The 20,988-nt window shown below is 45.6% G+C and overlaps 2 protein-coding genes across 2 annotated transcripts in view; one reads left to right on the forward strand and one right to left on the reverse strand.

Annotated features, from left to right (window-relative positions):
* The window catches only part of slc5a10 (solute carrier family 5 member 10), a 90,008-nt gene that overhangs the window by 25,803 nt on the left and 43,217 nt on the right, over positions 1–20,988 (forward strand). The window contains exons 7-9 of the mRNA XM_055651680.1: positions 3,105–3,185; positions 4,211–4,416; positions 6,402–6,537. Of these exons, the coding sequence (XP_055507655.1) occupies positions 3,105–3,185; positions 4,211–4,416; positions 6,402–6,537 (423 nt within the window). The remainder of the gene's footprint in view (positions 1–3,104; positions 3,186–4,210; positions 4,417–6,401; positions 6,538–20,988) is intronic.
* Positions 4,742–20,988, reverse strand: part of LOC129706977 (protein FAM83G-like) — a 40,884-nt gene continuing 24,637 nt past the window's right edge. Inside the window, exons 3-5 of the mRNA XM_055651679.1 lie at positions 19,100–19,224; positions 16,515–17,967; positions 4,742–5,441 (exon numbers count right to left, since the gene is read on the reverse strand). Coding sequence (XP_055507654.1) covers positions 5,010–5,441; positions 16,515–17,967; positions 19,100–19,224 — 2,010 coding nt within the window. The 3' untranslated portion in view covers positions 4,742–5,009. The remainder of the gene's footprint in view (positions 5,442–16,514; positions 17,968–19,099; positions 19,225–20,988) is intronic.

Below are 20,988 nucleotides of genomic sequence, written 5' to 3' on the forward strand. Positions count from 1 at the left end.
TTTATTCAATTTATTGTCATTGCACTTTACAGTGCAACGAAATGGTTTAGCCTGCAGCCATAACATAGAATAAATAACAAACACACTCAACACAGTTTAAAGTCCCAAAGTCATTGTCTCTTCCCTCCTTGCTCTCCCTCTGCGCTGAGGCAATCCAAGCCTCCGATGTTGTGACCCCGCCGGGTGATGGTAGGTAAGTCCCGCGGCTGAATCCGTGCTCCGCAAACGGGCCGGTTCAAACTCCGCGGCCCGGGGCGGTCGAAGCTGCCGAAGCTGCCGCCCTCCAGTCCAGCGGACGCAGCTGTAGTTGCGGGAGCTCCGGAAAACAGAACCCGAGCTCCCGATGATGCCGTCCACTGGCCCGCGGCCGAGCCTCCGAGGCTCCAAAGTCGGGTCGGAAGTTGGGTCGCACCACAACCACAGCCCCGAAGTCGGCCAGCCTCGCGTTGGTAAGTCCTGGCTCTGCCTCCGCAGCCTCGAGGTCGGTCGCAGTTGGAGGCCGCCAGCTCCGCGATAGGCCTCAGCGCAGACGGACACGGAGACGGGGGATACGGCAGGAAAGGTCGCATCCCCCCCGAAGGAAGAGTCAAAAAACATGTTACACCCACCCCCCCCACACACACATACTCAACTAAATAAACCGAAATAAACTGTAAAAACGGGACAAGAGAAAACAAAAAACAGAAAAGACAAACAGACTGTAGGCGAGCCGCAGCTGCAAGGCAGCGCCGCCACTTTCGGACAATGGGTGGGCCACTTTGCGCCCCACCCAAGGTTTCTGTGCGGTTCCCGGAGGTTTTTGTCAGTCTCCCTACCTGCTTCCACTACCTGCAACCTCCGGCAACCACCTGCAATCTCCGGGAACCGCACGGAAACCTTGGGTGGGGCGCAAAGTCTCCAGAGGGTTCCGTTCAGGTTTCCTAAGTGGGACAGGGGCATTAAGGCTATATCTGAGGTAATTAGGCTGTATTTGGAGAATATCTGCAGTTATATTTTACCCAGGTACAAGAATAGCAGATTATGACTATTCATACCATTGGGTTGGCAACTACGTAAGTAGAATATGAGGCGCTGTTGGTGCATTCTGGACGATGGGAATACATGTGGCTGTGGTGTTTGGCAAAGCATTAGAAACGTGTTCAAGTAATTGGCAGTGACTCTCTGTATGAGATTGTTATCCCGGCTTGCAAGAAAATACTTGCATGGACTCCACCCTTGAAAAGTAGGCCATGGTTTTGAGACATGATGTAATAGAACTCACTTTCAGGATGGAACCCAGGTCTCTAGCGTGCGAGGCAGAAACTCTACCGCTGCATCACTGTGCCGCTCTAGGAACGACTTGATGGGCCGAATGCCCTGTTTCCATGCTGTATCTCTAAACTAAAACTAAACTAAACTTGCCGTATGTGAGGTCTTCCTGTGTCTAAATGAGCTGCCATATTTCCACCTTATAACAGGGGCTTCCCTTCGAAAGTGGGTCATTACTAACAAAATGGTTTGCAGTGACTTGAAGGCGTGTCAGGCAGAATATAAATGCCAATCTCCACTTCTATACCCAAGGCTGGTTTCACTGCCATGACCATGAAGACACTGACTTCTCTGTTGGGAAGGGGTAAGTAGGAATGGGGGTGGCAGCCCAGTTTTGCTCATTTTGTCCGTAAAAAGCTGGCTCCAATGTAAGCAATACTGGTGTTGATTAGTAAGTGATTAACAGGCTATCGGAAAATGTTTGGTTTCAGAATTTGCTGGGTTATCAATCGATCCTCTCTGCCACCCATAATCAAGTCCAGACTGACTTAGAAACACCTCATAAGGCTTTAACATATATCGGAAATGTCAACCTGTGAATCATGTCTCACAAGCTGATGAACGCACCTGGGCCAAAAGGTCTTTTAAAATTTCACAATGATGCATTCCTTTTCTAAAGTTAGATTTAAAGCCAACATTAGCATTCAAAGTACACCTGTTTTAAACTGGTTCATTCTATGACCACCTGTACTTAATGCTAATGTCAGCTGAATATTCTTTACGAGATGACCTTCAGAAGAATGTTGTGACTATGTCATGTATCATTGCACATTGCATTACACTGGCACGCAGAGACAGGTTCCTGTCCTGAGCTACACTTTGAAAAATGCATATTTGTATCCCGTATCCACCAAAATGCAGAATAGATATGTTGGTATTTTACTCGGGGCAGGGCAATCAACCATAGGTTTAAAATTTAAGGTGAGGAGGGAAAGATTTCATAGAAACCTGAGGGGGAATCTTTTTCACTTAGTGATGGGTATGTGGAATGATCTGCCAGATAAGACAAAAATAAGGAACTGCAGATACTGGTTTACAAAAGAAGACACAGAGTTCTGGAGTAACTCAGCGGGTCAGGCAGTATCGATGAAGAACATGGATAGGTGACATTTCGGGTCGGGACCTTTCTTCAGATTACGTTTTTTCGACTTCCCCAGTCTGAAGAAGGGTCCCAGCCTGAAATGTCACCTATCCATGCTCTCCTTAGATGCTGCCTGACCCACTGAGTTACTCCAGCACTCTTTCTTCTGCCGGAGGAGGTAGTTGAAGCAGATACTATAAAAGCAAGGGTGGCACAACCGTGCAACTGGTTGAGCTGCTGACTCACAACGCCAAAGCTCTGGATGCAATCCTGACATTGGGTGCTGTCTGTGTGGAGTTTGCACATTCTCTATATTCCTCCTGGTGCTCTGGTTTCCTCCCACATCTCAAAGACGTGCGGGTTTGCAGAGGTCAATAAAATGTACCCAAGTGTGTAGGGTGTGGATGAGAAAGTGGGATAACAAAGAAATGGTGTGAATGGGTGATCGATGGTCGGCATGGACTCGGTGTGCCAAAGGTTCCACGCTGTATTTCTAAACTGAACTAAATGGTAACCTTGTCTGAAGAAGGGTTCCGACCTGAAACATCACCTATTCCTTTCCTCCAGAGATGCTGCCTGACCCGCTGAGTTACTCCAATCTTTGGCATAAACCAGCATCTGCAGTTCCTTCCTACACACTAAACTAAATGATGTTGGGTAATGAAGGAGGTTAAGGAGAAGGCGTTAATTTAATTCTGATTTGATGTGGTTTCAGGTGGTCTAGCCGCAGTTATCTACACCGATACACTTCAAGCAGTTGTCATGATTATCGGAACAGTGATACTGACCATTACAGGTACCTTTTGACCATCGGTTCCTTGCATGACTCTGAGGGAACGGTGAGGGAGGACTCAATTCACTGAGGGGTAAAAATAAAATCTTTCAGGGGTGGCACATAATGGATGAGCAATGGTTGCTACGTACCCAGCGGGCCGAAGGGCCTGTTTCCACGCTGCATCTATCTTTCAATCAATCAATGGGACAGGTAAATGGATAGGACAGATTTAGAGGATGTGGGCCAAATGTGGGTAAATGGGACTAACTTAGATGGGGCATCTTGGTCGGCAAGAGAGAAACAAAATGTTAAGCTCTTGCGAGACAAACGTTTTGTGGGTAAAAATCTAGTAGGCATTTTAAATAGGGTTGTGCATTCACAGTGGCATAGCTGGTAGAGAGAGCTGCTGCCTCACAGCGCTCCAGATACCCAGGTTCAATCTTGACCTCGGGTGCTGTTTGTGTGGAGTTTGCCTGCTCTCCCTGTGGCTGTGTGGGTTTCCTCTGGGAGCTCCAGTTTCCTCCCCCCACATCCCAAAGATGTGCATGTTTTTGTAGGTTAATTGGCCTCATGTAAAATTGCCCCTCGTATGCAGAGAGTGGATGCAACAGTGGGGCAACTAATAACTAATATGAGCTGGTGGTCGATGATCGGTGTGGGCTGACTTCATATTAGTCATTGGCTCTGGAACTCTGGCGTGGCTGGAGCCGGCAGATCCATTCCCGTAACCGACTTCTGTGGTAGAAGTGTCTCAGTCCCCACCAAGGCCGTGCCCTCTGTTGGTCCGGCATAATGGATAATCTGGAAAGTTTAGCCATTATTCATATTAGTTCTGCTGTCTCTTTAAATTCAATTCAATTGATCCATACGGTATTTTCCAACACATTTATTGCACATAAGCACTGAGAGGGGATACAAGATAGGTTGCCCTTCAAACCCTTGAATAGTTCCACAGGCGCTTCTAAATGTAATGTGACAATTTTTAGCATATGTACTGTGGTGATATTTTAATTTCTATAAAATCTTTATTTACATTACTCATGCAGCTTTTAATAAGATTGGAGGGTACCACAACCTCGAGAGTGTATACCTAAAGGCAGTTCCAAGAAAGATTATTGCCAACACAACTTGCCACCTCCCCAGGACTGATGCCATGCACCTCTTCAGGGATCCCGTTGATGGAGACCTTCCCTGGACTGGCATGACTTTTGGCTTGACCATCCTGGCAACATGGTACTGGTGCACAGATCAGGTGATGTAAACATGCTTCACCTAACATTCATTCGGTTATTATACACGGTACAGGTCCGCCACCCATTATCCGGCCCCCTTGGTTCTAGAGCCTTTATGATTCCAGTTGGCTTTATCTTGCAATAAATGTTATCATGATATTCCCTTTATCATGTGTCTGTGCACTGCGGATGGCTGGATTATAATCATGTATTGTCTTTCCGCTGTCTGGTTAGCACGCAACAACGCTTTGACTCGGGACATGTGATAATAAACTAAACTCGACTTTATAGATTATCCATTTTGCCGGAACCCTGGCCGCAGGGGGACACTGCGACACAGGGGGGGGGGGGGGGGGGGGGGCAAACTTCCAATGAGGTTGAGATCGTCCGCTTTACTCGGCCTAGGCACCACATTTTCAGGGGGGAACGCAGGGGGGTGGGGTGGTCGTTTCATGTGCACTCTCGTAACTTTGTCCAGATTCAAGGAGGTGCTGGACCACCAGTTGCTGGAAAATGGGTGCGGACCTGTACCACAAGGCAGCTTTGCTTTCATATTGGCGGGCAAGTTACCAGATCCCACGAGTTGTCCAAGCAGTTCCCCTGCTTCAAGGGGTCACTCGGTCAGTGCCCTTTGGGAAGACTCTGAACCAAGTGCCATCCTGTTCACTGGCGTCTTGAGCTTGGCTGTTGCTAGTTTGGAGATCGAGTACCCCATAGTGCCACTGACAGATGGGTCTGCAGCGGAGGGATTCCTGCGCTGAGCGGCGGGATTCCTGCGCTGAACGGCAGAGTTGACCGCGCCCAACTTTGCCGCCGTGTCATTGATGTCGTATCTCTTCTGTTCATAGCCTTGTGGGATCAATAAATGGGGCGTGACTTTTTGGTAGTTTTTGTTTAACAAACTTGAGGCCATGGGCATGGATGTCTGCCTTCTGCCCAGATCAGGACTCACTGGGGCTTTGCGATGGGCCTGTAAACTCAAGTTGTTTGCATTTGGCCCCCACATGCCTGTTGATCTCGCTGTGGGCAGAGCGTATCTATCTCTCTGCAATAAAGAAGAAACATTTGTTAGAGGGGTGGTGTGGCAGGCAACGTTTTTGGTCCTGATAATGTCGACTCGATGGGCCGCCGAAGGGCCTGTTTCCAGGTTGTATCCTTCATCTATCATAGAGTGAAGGAGTGATACAGTGTGGAAACAGGCCCTTCGGCCCAACTTGCCCACTCCAGCCAAATGTCCCAGCTACATTAGTCCCACCTGCCTGCGCTTGGTCCGTATCCCTCCAAACCTGTCCTGTCCATGTACCTGTCTAACTGTTTCATAAATGCTGGGATAGTCTCAGCCTCGACTACCTCATATGGCAGCTTGTTCCATACACCCACCACTCTTTGTGTGAAAAAGTTACCCCTCAGATTCCTATTAAATCTTTTCCCCTTCACCTTGAACCTTTGTCCTTTGGTCCTCGATTCCCTTACTCTGGGCAAGGATAGATCAATTCCTCTCATGATACTCCTCTCAATAAAATACTGAATTTTATGGTTTATGCAATGCCATGGGTTCTGAGGGTCTGGGTCAGGAGAACTGAGGAGAATGGCATGGTGGCACAGCGATAGAGTTGCTGCTTTACTGTGCCAATGATCTGGGTTTGATCCTGACAACAGGTGCTGTCTGTGCCGAGTTTATATGCTCTCCCTGTGACCATGTGGGTTTTCTCCAGGCACTCTGATTTCATTCCACGTCCCAAAGATGTGCAGGTGTGTAGGTTAATTGGGTTCTGTAAATTGTCCCTAGTGTGTAGGATAGTGCTGGTGCATGGGTGATCCCTGGTCGGCATGGACTCAGTGGGCCGAAGGGCCCGTTTCCACGCTGTACCTCGAAACTAAACTAAACCATAGGTCAATCCTGATCTAATTTAATGGAGGAACAGGCTTGAGGTACCAAATAGTTTATATCTTTCTCAGTCTCCAATTGCAAGTAAATCAACAGAAAATTATTTTTATGTCTTAGGTTATTGTTCAACGATCACTAGCGGCAAAGAATCTGAGCCACGTCAAGGGTGGTGCCATACTAGCAAGTTATCTCAAGATGCTGCCGATGATTTTCATCATAATGCCTGGGATGATCAGTCGGGCTCTCTTTCCAGGTAACACAATCCTAACAGTGGCTCGGCTGCCGCAGAGACCCAGGTTTAATCCTGACCTCGGGTGCTGTCTGTGTGGAGTTTGCAAGTTCTCCCTGTGACCATGCGGGTTTCGTCCCGCAACCCAAAGACATGCGGGTTTGTTGTTTAATTGGCCCTCTGTAAAATTGCTCCTAATGTGTAGAGTGTGAATGAGAATGTGGGATAACATCGAGCTAGTGTGAACAGGTGATCGATGGTCAGCATGGACTCGGTGTGCCGGTTTCAATGCTGTATTTTTCAATCAATTCAATCTTTCTTGGAATTTTTTCCGCTTACAAAGGTATCATTATAACTTCATCAATTTTGCAAAATGGAAATTGCTATTCAACTTGTAACTTTTTGTCAAACGGTGAATAGAATCATTTTTAAAGTGGTAACAAAAGGTGAAAGGGTGGTAAAGATGTCATATAATATACTTGGCTTCATCAGTTGGTGTGGTTTTTTTTAGCAATGGATATTTTTATAGCAGAGATTGATAGATTCTTGATTTGCACGGGTGTCTGGGGCTATGGGGAGAAGGCAGGAGAATGGGGTTTAAGAGGGAAAAATAGATCAGCCGTGATTGAATGGCGGAGTAGACTTAATGTGCCGAATGGCCTAATTCTGCGACTATCACTGATGAACTTACGAAACAGACCCTTCTGCCCACAAAGTCCATGCCGACCATTGATCACCCGTTTAAACTAGTGTATCCCACTACACACTAGGGTTAATTTACTGAGGTCAATTTACGTCTTTGGGGCGTGGAAGGAAACCGGAGCATCCGGAGGAAACCCACATGGTCACATGGAGAACGTGCAAACTCCACACAGACAGCACCCGAGGTCAAGATCGAACTTGGCGCTGTGGGGCAGCAACTCTGCTACTACACCACTGTGCCGCCCAGATGTTGAGTATAAAAGTCGGCAAGTCATGTTGCAGCTGCATAAGACGTTACTTGCAGTTGCTTATGCCAGGTTAGAAGGGCCAGTCTCTTTTCAATTGTCACTGTTGTGGAAACATACACAGAATATTCCCTGGCAGCCACATAGATTAGTAAACTACAATCTTTTAACACAACAACCACACCCCAATGACATCAGCTCGCAGCCCATTCAATTCTTTGTCAGTCTATACAGGTCATCAAAGGCATTAATAGTAGTAATCTCGACTCAATATTTATCCAACCGAACCTTTAGATACATGGAACTGTCACTGATTACACAGAAATCAAATGTTTTCTTAATGAATTTCCGACAGGTTTAGTCTAATTTATTTTTCGTCATCGTATTGCCGATGCTGTACAAAGTTGAAGGCAATATATAAATATGGAAATGCAAATAAGGCGAGTTATTAAGAAGACTGCAGTGGTTAAAGCAGGTAATCTTCTCAAGAGTAATTTTCATGAATAGTCATACAGCACAGAAACAGGCCCTTCGGCCCAACTTGCTCATGCCAATAAAAATGTCCCATCTATACTTGTTAGTGACACGTTCAAAAAAAGCTTGAAAATGCCTTTTTTTTTTGCAGTGTTTTCATTCCATGTTAACCCAATGGTCTGTATACAATATTTAGTTTTGTTTAAGGATACAGCATGGAAACAGGCGATTCAGCCCACACCTTCCATCCATCACCCATTCACATTAATTCTATATTATCCCACTCTCCCATCCACTCCCTACACGCAGAGGACAAATAACCTACAAACCCACACGTCATTGGGATGTGGGATGAAACCAGAGCACCTGAGGAAACCCACATGGTTGCAGGGAGAAAGTGCAAACTCCACACACACTAGCACCCGAGGTCAGGATCAAACCTGGATCTCTGGCGCTGTGAGACAGTAGCTCTACTAACTGCGCCACGGTGTGCTGGGATAACTGTCTTATAAAACGTTTATATATTAAGATTGAGAGGGGGATCTTATGAATGAAAACCATTGGACAGGCTAGATGAGGAAGATTGATCCCGCTTAGTTGGAATGGGGGAATCCTTTACAATAAAGAATTGGTTATAACTTTTAGCAGGCTATATTTAATGATGTTAAAGGGGATTAGTTTAAAAATTGAGTTGGATGATCAGATTTATAACAGAAGGGCCGAATGGTTCCAACCCAAAATGTCACCCATCCTTTTTCTACAGAGGTGCTGCCTGACCCACTAAGATATTCCAGCACTCCGGCTTGGATAGAGTGGATGTGGAGAGAATGTTTCCACTAGTAGGAGAAACTAGGACTAGAGGTCATAGCCTCAGAATTAAAGGATGTTCTTTTAGGAAGGAAATTTTAGGAAGGATATACTTAAGGCAGAGAGATAGATAGATTCTTAATTAGTATGGGTGTCAGAGGCTTTGGGGAGAAGGCAGGAGAATGGGGTTAGGAGGGAGAGATAGATCACCTATGATTCAATGGCAGAGTAGACCTGATGGGCCGAATGGCCTAATTTTATTCGTATCAGATGCTTATGATCACTTTGTGTCTATCTTCAGTATAAACCATAATTTGCAGTTCCTTCCTACGCAATTTAACATTAAAAAAATCTTCTAAATTACACAGAGATTAGGAGTGATGGTAGATTATAACTAGAATCTTCCGTTGTTTAGTTTAGAGATACAATGTGGAAACAAGCCCTTTGATCCACTAAGTCCTTGCCAAACAGTGATCACCCTACACACTAGTGGCAAATTGACAGATGCCAATCAACCTACAAACTTGCATGCTGAAGGAAAAGCCATGTGGTCACAAGGAGAATGTGCAAACTGCACTCAGATTAGCACTCGAGGCCGGAATCAAACCCAAGTCTCTGGCGATATGAAGCAGCTATATCGCTTTGCCACTGTGTTGCGTCCCTTCTTGGATAAATGTGCTGGCAAAGTTCCAGAGTGAGCAACACCGGAAATTGGAGGAACAGCACCTCATATTCCGCCGGGGCAGCTTGCGTCCTGATGGCATGAACGTTGAATTCTCCCAATTTTGCTAGCCCTTGCTGTCTCCTCCCCTTTCTTAACCCTCGAGCTGTCTCCTCCCATCCCCCCGCCCTCGGGCTCCTCCTCCTCCCTTTTTCCTTCCTTCTCCCCCCCACCCCCCATCAGTCTGAAGAAGGGTTTTGGCCCAAAACGTCGCCTATTTCCTTCGCTCCATAGATGCTGCTGCACCCGCTGAGTTTCTCCAGCAATTTTGTGTACCTTTCTGAATGACTTGACAGCCACTGATTACAAGCAGAAGCTAATCATGTGTTGATCATTTGCTCTAATGACTGCAATCACCTTACTTTGAAGTTAAACTCCACCATCTCTTCATTCTTTGTAAAGCCATTATGTGGCAGGTGCTTAACGATATGTTAGTTAAAGAAATGAGTATCCTATTTTCTCCATGCTTATGCTAAAATGAAAATAACTATTATCAAGTGTTGCAGCCTGATCCAACTAAAACATGCAGCATTTTTAATGTCAAGATTAAGTTTACATTTAGACAGAAGATGCAAGAATTACACAAAGTGCTGGAGTAACTCAATGGGTCAGGCAGCCTCCCTTGAGCTCAAGGATAGGTGATGTTTTGGGTAGATGTTGACTGTAGATAATGCTGTACTGAAATTAGACAGGGGTTGCCCACATTCCCACTTGGGTTTGGACCAGACTGAGGGACAGATTCTCCACAGCTGTTATCAGGCAACTGAACCTTCCTCTCTCCAACTAGAGAGCAGCGCCTGACCTCCCATCTACCTCACTGGAGACCTGAAAACTTTAATTGGACTATATCTAGTACTAAACGTTATACCCTTTACCCTGTTGTGTACACTGGGGATGCCTTGATTGCAATCATGTATAGTCTGTTTGCTGACTGGATAGCATACATATTGAAACATATAAGATTGTTAAGGGCTTGGACACGCTAGAGGCAGGAAACATGTTCCCGATGTTGGGGGAGTCCAGAACCAGGGGCCACAGTTTAAGAATAAGGAGTAAGCCATTTAGAACGGAGACGAGGAAACACTTTTTCTCACAGAGAATGGTGAGTCTGTGGAATTCTCTGCCTCAGTGGAGGCAGGTTCTCTGGATACTTTCAAGAGAAAGCTAGATAGGGCTCTTAAAAATAGCAGAGTCAGGGGATATGGGGAGAATGCAGGAACAGGGTACTGATTGGGGATGATCAGCCATGATCCCATTGAATGGCGGTGCTGGCTCGAACGGCCAAATGGCCTACTCCTGCACCTATTGTCTATTGTCATACAACAAAAACCATTTCACTGTACCTTGGTACATGTGACAATAATAAAATAAACTACACTAGAGATAAACACAAAGTGCTGAAGGAACTGCAGATGCTGGAAAATCGAAGGTAGACAAAAATGCTGGAGAAACTCAGCGGGTGAGGCAGCATCTATGAAGCGAAGGAAATAGGCAACGTTTCGGGTCGAGACCCTTTGTCAGACTAACTCAGCAGGTCAGGCAGCATCTCTGGAGAAAAAGGTCCACCCAAAACGTCACTCATTCTTTTTTTTCCAGAGATGCTGCCTGACCCGCTGAGTTACTCCAGCATCTTGTCTTTATTTTCAGTATAAACCAGCATCTGCAGTTCCTTCCTAACCTAAACCCGTCTTCAGCTGCTAAGATGCTGTCTGACCCACTGAGTTACTCCAGCACTTTGTGTCTTTTTAAAAAAGAAACCAGCATCTGCAGTTCCTTGTTTCTACTAGATGAATTTTTTTTTAAATTTCTGTCCACCACCAAAAAATGAACTAAATATCTTGCTTGTATATATGAAGATAAAGGCACAATTAAGAATATACTGCTATTAAGAAGATACATTGAAGAGAAAAAATAAATATTTGAAGTTCATGTTACTGACTGTATTTTCTAACTCAAGCCTGGCCATCTGAAAATCTTTTGTATTTTGCTTTGCTCGTTAACAATGATGAGCCTGTGTAATCCCAGGCGGCCAAATCAACACAATGAAAGATAAATTCTTGTTATTCAATGCATTGGGTGCCTACGTTAAGCACAATGGAGCAAGACTTGGATTTCCGCTGGTTTGTGTTGATCCAACCAGGCGGAATAACCAAATAATCTCAGAAGGGATGGGTGAGTGGGTCGAGACCCTCTATCAGGGATAGGAAGAGATAAACAATGATTCTTTAAAAAGTAACAATGATAAAGGATACTAGCTGTTTAAGAAGGAACTGCAGATGCTGGAGAATCGAAGGTAAACAAAAAAGCTGGAGAAACTCAGCGGGTGCAGCAGCATCTATGGAGCGAAGGAAATAGGCAACGTTTCGGGCCGAAGAAGGGTTTCGGCCCGAAACGTTGCCTATTTCCTTCACTCCATAGATGCTGCTGCACCCGCTGAGTTTCTCCAGCTTTTTTGTGTACCAAAGGATACTAGCTGTTTGTTGGGTGAAAACGAGAAGCTGGTGCCACTTGGGTGGGGGAGGGGATATAGAGAGAGAGAGAGAGTGGGAATGCCGGGGTTGGTTTGTGCTGTCTATAGAAGACAGCACATGTAGAAGAGAGTGGGTCTACAGAGAGCAGGCAAGCATAATAAAGGTGTTCGACCGGAGGTGGTACTGCAGTTCATTACGCCTGTGTTCTACTTTAACATCGAGTTGGCCAACTAGCTAGTGTCCTATTTGGCCCATCCAGGTTCTCAAGGCAGCATCTCTGGAGAACATGAATAGGTAACGTTTCGGGTCGGGACCTTTCTTCAGACTGACTTCATGCCACTGTGCACAACTCGGAAGTTGGATCTGGTTTTCCCACCTGTTTGCTGGAACTTGGCATGGATGCCTGCCTTCCCCACTGCTATGCTGGGAAGCTAATATCCATCTTCCCCACCGGGACCTGCCACAAATCCCTGCCCTCCACCATTTGTCCCCCCAACTAAGAATTGCCCCACAACATATAGATGCATTTAGTGGTCTCAGCACTGACCAACACAAGAACCAACGAAATATCATCCCAATTTTAAAATTCCTCATCTTTCGATTGAAAAGCCCCTATGTTAATGTTAATTTGTTGATCATCTCCAATGTGATCCCACCACCAGTCACATCATCCCATCTCCATCGATGTCCGCCTTCCACAGAGACTGCTCCCGCTGCAACTTCTCGTTTCACTCATCATTACCCAATCAAACCATCCACTCCCCAGGTACTTTCCCCAACATTCGCAGTAGATTTTACACCTGTCCCTATACCTCCTCCCTCACATCCATCTAGGGACCACAGCAGTCCTTCCTGGTGAGACAGAGGTCCACATGCACCTCCTCCAACCTCATCTACTGTATCTTGTATTCACGATGTGGCCTCCTGTACATCAGCGAGACCAAGTGTAGACTTGGCAACCCTTTCACCAAACACTTGTGCTCGGTCTGCCAAGGTCTACTGGATCTCCCGGGTGTTAACCATTTTAATTTATCTTCCCATTCCCTTACTGACCTTTCTGTCCTGGGCTTCCTCCACTGCCAAAGTGTGGCCACATGCAAACTGGAGGAACAGCGTCTCATGTTCCACTTGACCAGCTTACAACCCAACTGTTTGAACAGTTAATTCTCCAAATTTAAGTAACTAACCAACATCCCCCTCTTCTCCTTGTACCCCCTTACTTCTACACCCTACCACCTCCCTTCCCTGTCCCCCACCTGGATTCACACCCATTTCTCCCCTCCCCCTTTGCCTTCCACCCATATTCTTTCCTCTGGCTTCACAATTCTCACTTCACCTTTCCTTATCTCACAACCTTTGTCACATTATCTCTGCCCTTTGTCCAACCATCGACCTGAAGAAGAGTCTCGACCCAAAACGTCACCCATTCCTTCTCTCCGGAGATGCTGCCTGACCTGCTGAGTTACCCCAGCATTTTATGTCTACTTTCGATTTAAACGAGCATCTGCAGTTCTTTCCTACTCATACTGCTTGACCCGCTGAGTTACTCCAGCACTTTGTGTCTTTTATCAACACCAACATTCTATAGAAACATAGAAAATAGGTGCAGGAGTAGGCCATTCGGCCCTTCGAGCCTGCACCGCCATTCAATATGATCATGGCTGATCATCCAACTATGGGGAAGCCTGCAGTCTAGGGTCCTAATACACAAACTCCACACAGTTAGCACCCGAGGTCAAGTTTAGCCAACTTCTGGAGGATATCTTGATCGGTACCCAAAAGTCAAAACTCTTCTTTAGTTTAGTTTAGAGATACAGCATGGAAATAGGCCCTTGAGCCCACCGAGTCCACACTGGCCATCGATCACCTGCTCACACTAGTTCTATGTCATCCCATTTATGCATCCCTACGAACTAGTGACAATTTACATGGGCCAATTGACCTACAAACCCACACGCCTTTTGGATGAGGGAGGAAACCGGAGTATCCCGGTGGAAACCTACGCGGTCGCATGGAGAAGTTGCCAACCCGAAACAGGCAGCACCCGAGGTCAGGATCGAACCCGGGTTTCAGGTGCTGTGAGGCAGCAGCTCTGCCAGATGTGCTGCATTACAGTTTGCCAATATGAACAGCACAGCAAGTGTGAAAAAAACAATAATATCTGTCAAATGTAAAAATGAATTGATCAAGAAAAGGAAATGAGGGATTTTCTATAATGGTCCATCTTTATACAGGAACCATTGTTGGATTGGAAAAATACAGTCTGGAAGAAAGCCTAATTCGCTATCGTGAATTGGCCTACAGAATTTAATCATATATTTAATTCTGAGGTCAAGAAAATGATAAGAGTAATGAAGATTGTATTCTCATTTAGTTTAGTTTAGAGATACAGCGTGGAAACAGGCCATTTGGCCCACTGAGTCCATGCCTAGCATCAAGCACCTGTACAGTACTATGTCATCCCAGCCTACACCCTAGGGGCAATTTACAAAAAACAATTAACCTACAAATCTGTACGTCTTTGGAATGTGGGGTGGAATCCAGAGCAGCCAGAGATAACCCACACGGTCACAGGGAGAACGTACAAACTCCGCACAGACAGCACCCATGGTCAGGATCGAACCCGGATCTCTGGTGCTGTGTGGCAGCAGATCTACTAGCAATGCCACTGTTCTACCCCACTTGCCCTCTAGGTTTAGACTCCTCTGCCCTAGGATAAAGTCTGTGTCTATCTCTCCCATCAATGCCTCTTGTGATTTTTATAAACCTTGATATGATCAGCCCTCAGCCTCCAATGCTCAAGGAAAAACCAGCACCAACCAACCCAGTGTCTCCTTCATGGTCTCCGGAGAGGCTCTCTGACCCATTATTCTAGCATTTTCTGACTTTCCTTGGTAAACCAGCGTTTGCAATTCCTTCGAATTCTACATCTCATCTCCATTCCCTGCATATCCACGTGCCTATCCAAAAGTCTCTCAAATGGCACTATCGTATCTGCCTCAACCACCACCCCTGGCAGCAAAAAAAAAAAAAACTTGCCCCACATATCTCCTTTGAACTTTGGCCCTATCATCTCAAAGCTATGCCCTCTAATATTTGTTTATTCCATCCTGGGGAAAAACTCCTGACTTTCTGCCCTATTTATGCCTCTCATAATATTAAACATTTAAAGGGGCCACCATAGAAATGGAGAGCAGTGAAGCACAGGAACAGGCCCCTTGGCTCACAATGTCAGTGCTGAACATGATGCCAGGATCAACTCATCTCCGTTTGGGTTGGGACCCTTCTTCAGGCTGCCTGGCCCGTTGAGTTATTCTAGCATTTTGTGACTTTCCTTGCTCAACCAGCATTTGTAGTTCGTTGTTTCTACATCTTACCTCCATTCTCTGCATATCCACATGCCTATTCCAAAGACTCTTAAGCGCAACTATCATATCTATCTCAGCCATCACCTCTGGCAGTGTGCTCCAGACACTCACCACCTGCTAAAAAAACAAACTTGCCCTGCATATCTCCTAACAACTTTGTCCCTCTCACCTTAAAGCAACGCCCTCTAGTATTTGATGTTTGCATCCTGGGAAAAAAGTCCTGTCTACCCCATCTATACCTCTCATAGCTTTATACATTTTACTCACCTTAAATATATGTTCAAGGCCAATCAACTTCTTGTTATACTGTGTGTGGGTGACCAGGGCTTGGTTACTGCCATTGAACCCCAATCCTTTCTAAGCACAGGGCAATAGAGCATCCATACCTTGCATTCTTGATTAGTAACGGTGTCAGTTATGGGGAGAAGGCAGGAGAATGGGGTTAAGAGGGGAAGATAGATCAGCCATGATTGAATGGCGGTGTAGACTTGATGGGCCGAATGGCCCAATTCTACTCCTATCACATGACCTTATTAAGACCTGCTGTGTAACGTCCCACCCTCACCAGGACTACACCAATTATCAGTGATTTCCAGGTCAGTAACATCTTAAATTTATTTATTTAGGTTTTGGTCTATTATTGTCACATGTACCGAGGTACAGTGAAAAGTTTTGTTTTGTACAGTATTCAATCAGATCGGATTATAAAACCATAAGATACACGAGCGGAATTAGGCACATTCAGCCCATCGAGACTGCTCTGCCATTCGATCATGGCTGATCTAATATTTCCTCTCAACACCATTCTCCTGCCTTATCTCCTACCTGAATATACCAGGCATAGGTACAGTCAGTTCAAACTCAAGTACAACTGATACAAGCAATTCTATATGCCAACCCATGACAGCTCATGCATTCCTATACTCTATATGGATATATATATGCAGATACAATTATTTCAAATTCTAGTGCAATAGGTAGAGCAGAAGGGAAAGGGGAAGAGAGGAAGATCGATAAATCAAATGCCAACTCCTTCTACATCTACTTTGTGTTCCCCTTTGAAAGGTCCACTCATACTCTAACTATGACCACCCAATGACAAAGTTGATTCGGGTCGGGACTCATCATGAGTACGTATGCCTTGATATTAATACATTTGATGAGCAATTTAACAACACAAGCTAAAAGTACTCTCCAAATAGAAAAGTGTTACCTTGAATTTATCTAGATAATTTATTTCCAACGAGACTTTTAGTTTATTAAGCGCCCTCCTCCTTGTGTTGTCTTTGTAATTGAAGAAAGCTTCTAAACTTTTATGTTCCGATATTTTACAGTCCTGCATGTCATTCATTGAGTGAGAATGTTCTTTGAAATCATTCAAGGGCCTGCCAAAGATGCCTTGGCCGTAAATGTTGTTCTCTTCCTGGATGGCCGCTTGATTATTGTCCTGGCTTATCACCGGGCTGGACATTTTTCTATGGGCTGTGGCGTAGACACAGTCATAGTAGTCATCAGAATCAGACGAAGCAATGGATTGCTCGCGGAGGGAGCTGCTGTCTGTATTCCAGTCGGGAGTGTCATTTGTGGAGGAGTTGGATGGGCATTCATCTTTTAGACGCGCCTCATTCTCCTCCCCTGGAAGAGCATTCTGATCGGGGTCTACTCCTATGCATTCAATAACATCCTCGCTTTCACCCTCGTTACTTGCAAGCGCCTCTTCTGTGTCGCTTTCCTCTCCATCCGAGACATCTAAGACACCATCTACTAGCTCCTCACCATCTAGTCCATCCGTCGTTGCTTCAGGATCTACCTGCATGGTGTCAGTGACTATCGTTTGATCTCCTTCTTCTTCTTCTTCTTCTTCTTCTTCTTCTTCGGGATGGTTCACATTTCCACTGGGACCTTCTGTCATCGTAACCTTCTTTTTGCCCCAGGCTGCAGATGGTTTCTCCTTAACCTCCGGCACCTCCATTTCAGCCTCCGACGTTAACTCTAGCTCCCATCCGTTTTCTGCGTCCTGGGTCTCTCCTTCTTCCTGCGAGAGATTTTGATTTGGATCTTTTCCCTCGGTCGAAGTTTCCGGCTGGGCCGGGTCGGGGCTTTCACAAGCCGTCTTCTTTTGCCGCGCTGCTTGCTGAGAGGAATCCGCGCTGGCCTTGCACGCTTTGGCAGCGTTGCGTTGACCAGAAACGCGTTTGCTCGCCTTGACCTTCTGCTGCTGATTCTCCTCCGGCGGGAGTTCCACATAAGTGGGCAGATAATGGAACATGTTGACCTTGGGCATGTTGACCAGAGCTGGGTGGATGTAAGGGCCTTCCTCTGCCGCTCTTTGTGCTTTGGCAGGAGCTCCCAATTCCTTCTTGTCAGCGCCATTTGAGTCAGCTTTCTTCTCCGAGGACAGAGAGCCCATGTTGTTGGCCTTTACCAGGGCGTATTTCGGGTTGATGAGCTTCTTGGCGATCGCGGCCGTCTGCTCTGCCGTGATGGTGACCACGGGTTGGACGAGCTCCGGCGGCTCCTCCTCCGGGGCCAAGTTCAGTTGCTGCAAGTTGACCGGCTTAGAAAAGTGCAAGAGCTCTCTGAACTGATTGTCAAATATTTCCACGGCTTGGCCAGAAAGCACCGTGATGATGTTGCGATCGAGTCGAGACGCGGTCCAGGTAAAGCTAAAAGGAACAAAACACAATTTGGTGTAGTTACAGGATATAAAATATTGAACAGTTCAGCACAACAGGCCCTTTGGCCCACAATGTCTGTGCTGAACATGATGCCAAGTCAAACTAATTGAGCATGAGAGGAATAGATCATGAGCTGAATAAATAGGGTAAATGCAGTCTTTTGCACAGAGTAGGGTAATCGAGGACCAGAGGGCATATGCTTAAACAGAGGAGGAAAAGGTTTAATAGGAACATTAGGGTAACTATTTTACACAAAGGGTGGTGGGTGTATGGAAAGAGCTTCCGTTGTTGAGGTAGTTGAGGCAGGTGCCATCGAAACATTTACACAGGTTCGTGTATTGGATAGGTTTAGAGAGATATGGGTCAAGCACAGGCAGGTAAAACTAATGTAGATGGGTCCCGACCCAAAATGTGATTTATCCATGTTCTCCAGACCCGTTGTTACCCCAGCACTTTGTGTTCTTTTGTGCATAACTTGTTTATACAGCCATAGATTTCTGCTAATTGATAAATCCAATCGGAAGCATCCCATCAACATCTAGAGCTGTCCTGAGCTACCATCTGGTATCTATCAGTGGAGAATCTTTAATCTGACTTTACTTGACTTTATCTTGCACTAAACATTATTCCCTTTATAGATGGCTCGATTGTAATCATGTATTGTCTTTCCATTGACTGGTTAGTGCACAACACAAAAGGTTTTGACTGTACCTCGGTATACGTGACAACAAACTAAACTAAACTAAACTAAATTCGACAGAATTTGTTTCACGGAGAATGGGTAAGATGTGGCCTCGCTCGCACAAGGAGTGGACAATGTGACAGTCTGGCGGTCAGATAAACATGTGCAAGAAGGAACTGCAGATGCTGGTTTAAACTGTAGACACAAAAAGCTGGAGTAACTCCACGGGACAGGCAGCATCTCTGGAGAGTAACTCAGCAGGACAGGCAGCATCTCGACCCGAAACGTCACCCATTCCTTCTCTCCAGAGATGCTGCCTGTCCTGCTGAGTTACTCCAGCTTTTGGTGTCTATCTTCGGTCAGATAGTAGATGCATGGGTTATGTGAAAGTCGGGTATAAACTCTACCCCGGAACTCCTCTTGGCCAGGTCAGTTTACCTATAAGATCCAGATGCCGCCCTGTCTCCATCGACCAGTAGGAACTTCTGCATCTGTCTTCCCACGATTGTTTTTGCAGAGCGGGTGGTGAAGTCCGTCCCGTTGATGGTATAGACTCGCAGATTCTGCAAAAGCAACAAAATACCAACATTCACATCGTGCAATGAAGTGATTTACGACGTGATTCAATGGTGCCTGATGAGAAGGAATTCCTTTCTTCCTGTAGCAACTAAAAGAACGCCATGTGCTGCAGCATCTCAGCTGGTCAGGCAGCATCGCAGGAGATAATGGATCGTGCCAGGACCCTACTTCAGACTTTTTCCCCACACGAACATCACCTATCCATGATCTCCATGGATGTGGCACGGGACGGCATAGTGGCGCAGCAATAGATTTGCTGCCTCACTGCACCAGAGACCCATGTTCGATCCTGACTATGAGTGCTCTCCGTGTGGAGCTTGGCACGTTCTGTACGTTTTCCCTTGACCTGCGTGGGTTTTTCTCGGGTGGTCCAGTATCCTCCCACAGTCCAAAGACGTACAGGTGTATAGGTTCATTGGCTTTGGTACAAATTGTAAATTGTCGCCAGTGTGTAGGATAAAGTCAGTATATGGGTATCGGTGGTTAGCACGGGCTCAGTGGGCCGAAAGGCCTGTTTCCACACTGTTTCTCTAAATTAAACTAAACTGAAATATGCCCACTGGTTCAGGGCCTACTGTAGTGGGCTGAAGGATTGTATCTCTAAATGAAACTAAATATCAAGGGAGATTTTGTCCAGCAATGGAACAAGACTAATTTCTGGTTGTTAGCAATTTCAGATGGCAACACTGGTCTCACTTCTTCTACACTAATAAATGTACTTTGAAAAGACAGGTGAACCTTTGCCGTCTTTGGAGGGCTTTGGGCATAGTGCAAGCCTGATTGATGACTTGCTTATCCTTGTAACCTCACAGTTTGTTCCCAGTTAGAGTTAAATGGTCATTATATAGTAAAGAAGGGATTAAATTAGTAATAAAGCCCGACATCTTAATCAAGCAATTAGCAGAGATTTAAAAGTGTGCTATCTACTGAGATAGTAATGTAACTGCAATCAGCATTAAGGCAAATTATTGCAATTAGTTTACTTTGTCAGAACTTGTATTCCACCATCAAAGGTAATCTGCAAAATAGGTCCAAAGTTTGCCTGCAAATAATGATGAACCTACATCACTTCCATTAAGGAGCGGCACAGTGGTGCAACATTGGAGTAGCTGCCTAGTAGTGCCAAAGACCCGGGTTTGATCCCGACTGCTGGTGCTGTCAGTATGGAGATTGTGCGTTCTCCCCGTGTGGGCTCCAGTGGCTGTACAGGTTTGTAGGTTAATTGCTTTGGTAAAACTTGTAGGTAGTTGGTAGCATATGGGGATCGTCAAGACTCAATGAAAGGGCCTGAATATCTAAGCAAAAAATCAATGGCGAACTATAGATCAAGGTTTAGTTTAGTTTTTTCTAAAGATAGATACAAAAAGACAAAATCGTGGTGATGTGTTCGGGTTGAGCCTTCTTCAGACGGGTGTATTGTGAGGCTGTTTAAGGGTAGAATAAATGAATGATAACGAGTGAAACAAAAAGTTAAATACTGAAGCATAAACCAACAGCCAATGTGGAGCCCACTCAGCATAATGGTGACAAACAGTGAAACTAGTACAACAAATAGGGTGGAGGAGGGTCGGGGAGACAGGGGATACAAGGATTACTTGAAGTTAAAGAAATCAATATTCATAAGATCATGTGATAGGTGCAGATAAGGCCATTCGACCCATCAAGTCTACTCCGCCATTCAATCACTTCTTCCCATAACCACTGACATCTGTACTAATCAAAACTAATATTCATACTAAAGTGAACTT

This window comes from Leucoraja erinacea, chromosome 20 (assembly GCF_028641065.1).
Source record: "Leucoraja erinacea ecotype New England chromosome 20, Leri_hhj_1, whole genome shotgun sequence".
Taxonomy (NCBI): Eukaryota; Metazoa; Chordata; class Chondrichthyes; order Rajiformes; family Rajidae; genus Leucoraja; species Leucoraja erinaceus.